The sequence below is a fragment of the Echinops telfairi genome, unplaced genomic scaffold, assembly GCF_000313985.2.
Source record: "Echinops telfairi isolate 266 unplaced genomic scaffold, ASM31398v2 ScPeMD7_2186;HRSCAF=2738, whole genome shotgun sequence".
NCBI classification, from domain to species: domain Eukaryota; kingdom Metazoa; phylum Chordata; class Mammalia; order Afrosoricida; family Tenrecidae; genus Echinops; species Echinops telfairi.
The window spans coordinates 7,066,345-7,075,613 of NW_022106084.1; the positions used below are offsets into that span (position 1 = coordinate 7,066,345).

General features: G+C 48.1%; 1 protein-coding gene across 1 annotated transcript in view; it reads right to left on the reverse strand.

The window, feature by feature from the left end:
• Window positions 1-583: 583 nt before the first annotated feature.
• Window positions 584-9,269, reverse strand: part of SETD7 (SET domain containing 7, histone lysine methyltransferase) — a 45,358-nt gene continuing 36,672 nt past the window's right edge. The window contains exons 5-6 of the mRNA XM_045293554.1: window positions 7,202-7,359; window positions 584-1,618 (exon numbers count right to left, since the gene is read on the reverse strand). Of these exons, the coding sequence (XP_045149489.1) occupies window positions 1,438-1,618; window positions 7,202-7,359 (339 nt within the window). The 3' untranslated portion in view covers window positions 584-1,437. The remainder of the gene's footprint in view (window positions 1,619-7,201; window positions 7,360-9,269) is intronic.

Sequence of the window (9,269 nt, forward strand, 5' to 3'; positions counted from 1 at the left end):
CTCAAACAACCGGCCTCTCACTTAGCAGGTTTCCCCACCGCTCCCCATGGCTGCTCCCTGCCATGCGGCCAGGGCCCTTTGCTTCAGCACGCTTCCCGCGCTCCCCCGAAGCTCAGCATCCAGGTATGTTACAGACCTACTGAGCTAAACTAAAAACAGGAGTTTTCTTCCTATTTCGGCAACTGTGATTACACATGGCTTGCAAACGGCAGAAATGCTATCGATGTGGTTGCCTTTACGCGATGACAGGTGTGACTCTTAATTTACAGTGCGCAGAAGCTGGTGAATGCTGTAAAATGACAGCGAAGAAGCACTTTCTCCTTAGGGCTCGATTTATAGCTAGTGCTCACTAAGTCTGCCTTAACAGTACTGATTCAAAAAATAATAAAAGCAACAACCTGTCAATTCTGCGCGAGGACTCAAGTGTTGCGATTTCACTTTTGAGTTCTATGCATGGCGGCCCACACCAGATGGCCCTGTGTTAATGTACGTTTAATGTGTGCCCACGGAGAAGCACTGTGAGCCCTGCTGAAGAGATCGCAAGAATTGCCACGGAGTGACTGCTCAAAAATATTAATTTCCCTCTTGCTGAAAAAATATATTACACCGCTTTCATAACTTAATGCAAACAAAGTAAACTCATTTCTTCTCACATCTGAAAGCAAAGATATCTTTGTTTACATGCGAGAATAATAATAGACTGGCCCTATGGGCCAGATTTTTTTTTAAATCTGAGGACAGTAAGAAGGAAACACTGACCTAAAAGAGGCAGAGAGACCTACACACTGCCTCTGACACACAATCCAGTGGGACGTGTTCTCTTAGAAAAGCCGTCTAAGAAAGGGAATAGGATCGAGGGGAGAAATAAGTCAAAGAACAGGCTTCGGTTCACTAGGGGGAAAACCCAAAACAAAGCTATTTGATTGCAAGATACAGATCAAAAGTTAAAAGGCAAGTGATACTACATTGAGAGAATATAAAAATGTAGTCATTCTCTCCTCTCCATACGGCGCATATGCAAGTATAATAACATTTTGCATTGGCCATGGGGGGTGGGGGGAGATCATGGAAAACCACTGCCTAAAAACGACTGAAAAGCCCCATTTCCCTTTTTTTCCCCCTTCAGTCTAGTCATTTGGCATCTCTGAGTGCGGCACAGATTTAGACTTGAACCACGAAAAAACATCATGCTGTCTTATGTCAAATGCTTGACACTACCTCTCAGTAGGACGTTGTTGCAAGGCTAGCTAATTTTAAATCTGGTCTGAGTCATACAGTCAAATCTAGTTAGTATGCAAGACAGTCGTTGCTAAACGCGGGGTGAGAGGATGTGATCTCACAGCATGAGCAGTCCCTGGTTGTCCCGTTGCCGGATAAACGTAGTGCATAGATCCAAGTTTCTCCTCCAGGTCTCTGAACCCAAGAGCCGCCAGCCTTTTACTGCTGCTTGGTGGCTTGGAAGGCCTTCAGCTCCACCTGGTACCACTCGGGGGCTTCGGGCCCACTCTTCCCCGGGGGGCTGTGGTCGTAGCCATAGGCAACGGTGAGCTCCTCTTCGGCCTCCACGGCGTGAAGTGTGCGGATGCATTTGATGGGTCCAAAACGGGGGTGGACAAACCTAAAGTGCAAGGTTCACACAGTCATTCCCCAGGCGGAGATCAGGGGCGCCAAGCAAAGGCTGGTCAACAGAGGGTGCGGACGCGCCCCCTGCTGGACACGACCGCTAGCGACTCCGCTCAGGGGCCAGGGTCAACAGCAATGGGGAGTGTGGTAAGCTGGAGAACCAGGCACTGGCGCCAGCTGGCATGCACACAGAGCAGCCCCATGCATGTCAGCGTAAAACCGGGCTCCCCAAGACTTTCAATGGCAGGTTTTATGGGAGCAGATCACCAGGTCTTTCTTCTGAGGTGAGCTGGGGTGGGCTGAAGCCACCCGTCTTTCATTGGCAGTGAGTGAGTTGTCTCTGAACAATGATTCCATTAAAAAATATCACTCCTAAAGTGGCTCTCTGGTTCACATTCTCTCTCTCTCTCTCTCTCTCTCTCACACACACACACACACACACACACACACACACACACGTCTTGATTTTCTGGCCCTGAAGTTTCTCGTAGTGGGTTATGCATTGGACTGCTAATCACAAGGTTGGCATTTCAAACTCACCAGCGGCTCTGTGCGAGAACGACGAGGCTTTCTGCTCCCATAAAGATCCACAGGTTAACCCACAGGGCAGTTCTACTCTGTTCTTTACGGTCACCGTGAGTCAGAATCGACTCAGCGGCAGTGCGTGGCATTTGCACCAATGGACAGACTGTCAGGCGGGAACTCAAGGCATTCAGATCGGGTGCTGATCCTTCAAGGTGGAGGTAAGGCATTATGGGTATGGACACTGAGTCACTGGGACCCCGGGCCTGGATTTCCTCCTGTGTGTTGGGAAGCAGTCATAGTACCGCTAGACTGGATTATGGGGAGGCAGTCTACTCTGGAATAATCCTCAGGAAGTAAGTGCTTTAGTAAATGGTAATTGTACTACAAGTAGCAGATCACTCCTCTGCTCCCAGTGGCTGGACCCCTTACCAATGTGCTCCCTCCACTTAGAGGCAGGAATGGGAAGGTGTGCTCCCTCCACTTCGAGGCAGGAATGGGAAGGTGTGCTCCTCCCTCCACTTTGAGGCAGGAATGGGAAGGTGTGCTCCTCCCTCCACTTCGAGGCAGGAATGGGGAGGTGTGCTCCCTCCACTTAGAGGCAGGAATGGGAAGGTGTGCTTCCTACGCTTTGAGGCAGGAATGGGAAGGTGTGCTCCCTCCACTTCGAGGCAGGAATGGGGAGGTGTGCTCCCTTCACTTAGAGGCAGGAATGGGAAGGTGTGCTTCCTCCACTTCAAGGCAGGAATGGGGAGGTGTGCTCCCTCCACTTAGAGGCAGGAATGGGGAGGTGTGCTCCCTCCACTTAGAGGCAGGAATGGGAAGGTGTGCTCCCTCCACTTCGAGGCAGGAATGGGAAGGTGTCCGGGACTTGCTCTCCCTTTGGCCCTTTCTACCAGACCTTAGAGAAAAGGATGGAGGGAGCTGTGATCTTGCTCCTGTTTACATGCGTGCAGCAAGATAAGGGTTCTGGAAACAAAGGAGTAGCACAAATTGGCGTTGGCCTCTTGCACTTGGCTATTATTCAAACAGTACCCCCAATCACTACGATTTGGCCACACTGGGTCCCAGGGGAAAGCTGCAGAAGGCAGAGATGCCCACTCCCACAAGCTGCACCTTCTCTGGGATTCTGTGCGCTCGTCCTTTCGGGGAGAACAAAGTCATATCTTTCTAATGAAAGCACAGAACTGAGTAGCTGGTGTCGTGTTTATTACAGGTAGTCATTGCCACCTTAAGGGGCTGCGAGGCTGCGTGCAGACCGGCACGCTGCCACCGTGGCCTCAATCGCATTGGCCCTGAAAGCCTTGGCGTGAATAACAGTGTCAGTTTCATTCACAGGACACAGGTCCTTTGCCATTGCCACGCACATTCAAACAGCAGCTGTCGCTTCCGTGCTTGTTATCAACTGCCACGAAGAGCAAGTCGCTGCTGGAGCACTTTCTAAACCATCCCGAGGACGCACGGAGAGACATTAGTGAAGAGTCTCCGAGTCCTGGGAATTTGTCTGCAGACATAATGTATAGGCTCTCTTTTCACATATGCTAAACAACGAGAGGGCTGAGGGGTTCCAAGTTCTAATGGAGCATAACAGCTTGCGACCCCCCAGAAGAAGTGGCATCCCCCCCGGGCAATTGGAGAACAGCCAACATGACACAGAGACTCCCAATTGTATGCTTCATGGGATAGTGGAAGAAACCAGAGCGGCTTGGCTTTGGGGGGAGAGCAATCAGGGAACATGTGGAAATGGCTCACATATTTCCAGGGAGAAGAGATGTGGACATAGTGCACAGGAAAGTAGATCATTAGGGCCCAGAAATGAATGTTAAGGGGGGTAGGGGGGGCGATATTTGGGCTCAATAGAGAGGATTTTCTAGCCATCAGAGTCCAAAGGCTAATTTGCAAATATTTATTTCAGTTGGTCTAAATTCCTTCATGGATAACAGTCAGCTCTCCATCCAGGGAAGTTTTCCAGCCCAGTTTCAACAAACGGTTGGAAAAACAAAAACAAATTCACTGCTATGGCATCAATTCTGACTCACAATGGTCCCATAAGGCAGATAGAACTTTATGGGAGTAAAAAGCCTCCAGAGGAGTGGCTGGTGGTTTCGAACGCTGACCTTGTGATTATCAGACCAACGCATAACCTGCCACACCACCAGGGCTTGGGACAGTTGGAAGGGGCAGCTCACATCTTGAGAAGGTAGTAGGGTTCTCTGAGATTTTAAAATACTAGCTGGACTGAGCTATAGTTGACACATCCCCAAATTCACCATGTTAAAATAGACAATTCAATAGTTTCTACTAAGTTCATAGAGTCGAGCAACCCTTCAGAGGACAGCATTGAAGCTACAGCTCAGGGAGAGTGGTGAGTCTGATCAGAGCACACAGGAGCAAATGAAGAGAGAAGGCGAGAGTGTGGACCACAACCTGCCCACCAAGCCCAGGGACATTCCTGCTCAGAGCAGCCAATGCACAGAGAGGACCATAGGTCCAGCCCAACCACGAGACACAGACACAACATCCCTCACTGACCCACAGTGGTACGGGGGACAACACTGGAGACACAGTTCGGGAATTGTGCCTGCTCTGACCCCACCACATTGGGGCAAAACACTAAGGGCATGCAACAGAGCAGCAAGGGGAGCAAAGCAACGAAGTCCCCGAAGAATACCAAAAATAGACTTTGAGGCCAGGAGGTGGCACCCCATCAGACTTGACTGAAAAACACTCATTAAGGTCAATAAACAAACCGGGAACTATTTATAGGCTTTTCTTTGTTGTTTTTTTGTTCTTTTGCTTGGTCTTGTTTTTGTGCTTATTATTGCCTCTGCAGGTCTATCTAGATAAAATAGGTGGGATAAACAATCTGGAGGAGAAAACAATGGGACCAACGATTCTGGGGAGGCACGGGAGAGGGGGAGGTGGGTGAAAGGAAAGGGGTTGCCAACAAACCCAGGGACAAGGAACAACAAGTGATCTAAAATTGATGGCAAGGAGGGCACAGAATGCCTGGTGAGGCTTGATCAAGAGCAAAGTAGCCAAGAATTACTGAAACCCGAATGAAGGCTGAACATGATGGTGGGACAAGAGGAAAGTAAAAGGAAATAGAGGAAAGAACTAGGAGGCAAATGACATTTATAGAGATCTAAATACAGGCATGTACATATGTAAATATATTTATATATAATGATAGGGAAATAGACTTATGTACATATATTTATATGTTAAGTATTAAGGCAGCAGACGGACATTGGTCCTCCACTCAAGTACACCCTCAATGCAAGAACAATTTGTTCTAATTGTTCTGGCATTCTGTGATGATCAGCTTCCCGACACAATCACTGAAGACAAAATGGGTGCATAGGCCAATGTGGTGAAGAAAGCTGATGGTGCCTGGCTATCAAAAGATATACCACCTGGGGTCTTAAAAGCTTGAAGATAAACAAGCGGCCATCTAGCTGAGAAGCAACAAAGCCCACATGGAAGAAGCACACCAGCCTGTGTGATCATGAGGTGTCGATGGGGTCAGGAATCAGGCATCTAAGACCCAGAACAAAAATCATATCTCTGTGAATGAGGGGGAGGACTGAGTGGAGACCCAAAGCCCATCTGTAGACAATGGGACATCCCCTTACAGAAGGGTCACAAGTCAGGGTCCAATATAGCACCGAAAAAATATACAACTTTCCTTTAGTCCTTTAATGCTTCCTCCCACCCACTATCATGATCCCAACTCTACCTTACAAATCTGGCTAGACCAGAGCATGTACATGGCTACAGATAAGAGTTGGAAACACAAGGAATCCAGGACAGATAAACCCCGCAGGACCAATATTGAGAGTAGGGATACGAGCAGGGTAAGGGGTAGGTGGGGGGAGAAAGGGGGAATTGATCACAAGGATCAACATATAACGCCCTCCCTGGGGACGGACAACAGAAAAATGGGTAAAGGGGCATAGCAGTTGGTGTAAGACATGAAAAAAAAAATTTATCAATTATCAAGGGCTCATAAGGAAAGGAGGGTGCGGAAGGGAGGGGAAAAATGAGCTGATACCAAGGGTTCAAGTAGAAAGAACATGTTTTGAAAATGATGATGGCAACAAATGTACAAATGTGCTTGACACAATGGATGGATGTATGGATTGTGATAAGAACTGTAAGAGCCCTCAATAAAATGATTTTTTTAAAAGTTGTGCAACTATCACCACTATTGTTTTAGAATGTTTTCATTATTCACAAAAGAAACGCCCCTACTCAGTAGCACTTGCTCCTTAATTCCCCGGCCCTGCAGCCCCCGGCAGCCGCTAAGCTCCCGTCTAGGCCTATGGGTTTGCCTTTCCTGGCCCTTTCAGAGAAACGGTATGAGACACAGAATAATATTTTTCAAGCTTCACTCATGTAGCACATACCAGAATTTTATTCCCTTCCATTGCCAAACAGTGGGGAGCATTTGATTTTATAAGGAACCCTGGTGGCCCAGTGGTTGAGTGCTTAGCAGTGAAGCCAAAGGTTAGAATCTACCAGCTTCTCCAGGTGAGGCCAGTGCGGCAGCCCGTTTCCACAGAGCCTGCAGCTGTGCCCAATGGGCTCGTTATGAGTGGGAACTGACCCCACGGCAGCAGGCTGGGCTTGGGGTCTTAATTTCCTTTACCGGTCCCTGGACCATACCAAGACCTCACAGTCCAGGCTTACGATTGCAATTTCCTCCTCCTCCTCCTCACATCATACAAGGCTTCCCTCCCCTTCTCCACTAGGTGGACTCCTGTCGATCTTTTGGAAGCACACTGTCTCTCATCTTCCAGAATGGGAAAACAGACAGACCACATCCATAGCGTTTCAAACTCTCCCGCACACGTTCTCAATTCCTAGCTCACCCCGGCCAGAGTGGATGGAGGTCAGCACCTTTAGGTCGTCCCCCTAAAGCCCATGCCCTGGTTAATCTGGAGGAGCAGCCTTTGAAGAGAGCTTCACATTCCAGGTTCATATTCAAGGCTCCCCCTTCAGGGGCAGGGGTCAGACGCGGAGACTCAGCCGGGAAGTTCAGTGTCATACTTACATGTCGTAGGTGCAGTTGGGAGTAAAGGAGTGATTTGCCTTGTGTCCCAAGGAGGCACAGTACTTGGACACGTGGTTGTAGGGCTCAGGCACGTCAATGACCGTCTCTTCATCGAGGGAGAGGGTGTTTCCATTAAGGGCCCAGTCCCTGCTGTCCACCTGCAGAGAATAAGACGTCAAGCGTCACACAGGACCTTTCTCCCAAGAGCTCAAGGATGTCAAGGATATTAACTCAGTTATCCTTCACGGATTGATGGGCAAGGATGTGAAAAATGCCCGGAGCATCCCTCTGTACACAGATACTGACAGCATCTTTGGGCAGCACCAAGCAGTTCAGCTTATATCCAAAAACAAAAAAAACCCACTCACTGCCAATGAGTTGATGCTGACTCATAATGACCCTCTAGGACAGGGTTGAACTATCCCTGTGAGTTTCCTAGAAAGCCCCCCTCCCCCCAATACTTTCTCCCACTGAGCAGCTGGTGGTTTCAAACTGCTGACCTTGCAATCAGCAGCCCATATCTATGCATATTGATTTTTTTCCCCACTGACCTTAATATATATAAGGAGTCTTGGTGGCATATTGGGTTAGTGTTGGACTACAAACCACAACAATCAGCAGTTCAAACCCATCGGCTGCTCCGAGGGAAGAAGATGAGGCTTTCAGCTCTTGTAGAGACGTCTAGCCTCAGAAACCCGCAGGGGCTGCTCTGCTTTCCAGAGCTTTCTCTACATTCCAGATCTATCATATGATTTTGTTATTTGGCATCTGGTCTCATCTACCCTACGTTGAAGAAGCCCTGGGAATGTGGGGGGGTTAAACATTGGGCCTCTTAACTGAAAAGTCGGCAGTTCAAACCCATCAACTGCCCTGAAGGAGCTAGATGAAGCTTTCTACTCCCATAAAGATTTACATCGTCCGAAACCCACAGGGGCAGTTCTACTCTGTCCTATGGGTCACTGTGAGTCAGAATGGACTCAGTGGCAATGGGATTTCTCGCCCCTCCTCAATTTTGCCATTAGTTCTGCTTTTACCCCCACCCCCATGCCCACCGTCTCTTCTACAGACCCTAAATTTCCTTAAGGCAAGGGCAGTGCCTCATTCATGTACACAGCCCAGCAGAGCAGGTTTCAGCACCAGGCCAGATTCGGATATTTGAAATCCTACTTGAATTCTGCACCTTACTAGCTTTGCGGCCTTGGCAATGTTGGTTCACCTCTGGGCTTCAGCTTTGGCTCCCTCTTCTATAGATTGTTCATTGAATGAATAAGTCAAACAATATCCCGAAGCTGCCTTTCACCTGGTGACTTCTTTGGACTTTCCTATGTTGAGGTGCAGGCCCTTCACCAGGGGATACCATCTGCCAGCCCCCAGCTCAGCTGGAGTGACCTGCAAGCTTCTGTCAGTGCAAAATTTTTGGGAGCCCTGGGGCATAGTGCGGACGTGCTGGGCTGCTAACGCCAAAGCCAGCACTAAGGGGGGAAGATGAGATTGCTACTCCTGTCCTATTGGGTCACTATGAGTCAGCATCAACGCGATGGCAGTGAGTTTACTGTTTTTTTGTTTTAATCATTTCATAGAAATATGTGAATAAAGGGAAAACATAGAAGAGGGATGTTAGCAGCCAATCGAAGTCCCACGTATTGAACAGAAGTATAGCCAAGATGCAACTCATTCTCTGTGCCCAAAGTGTCAACCCTTTGCCCTAAAGCAGACGCTTAGAGAAATCCATCCATCGTGACATGAGAGCAGACACACACATGCACCAAAATCTACAGGAAATCTTAAAATGTAGAAAAGATTGGACCTTACAGACAAGAAGTGATTCAACTCTTTTTGTTGTCAATTAAAAAGAACACAACTTTTCATTGTGACTTAGGTGAAGGTTTACAGGGATCAGCTTTCTTTTTGTGTGTGTGTGAACTTTATTTTTTTAATCGTTTTATTAGGGGCTCATACAACTCTTATCACAATCCATACATATATCAATTGTGTAAAGCACATTTGTACATTCATTGCCCTCATCATTCTCAAAACATTTGCTCTCCACTTAAGCCCCTGGCATCAG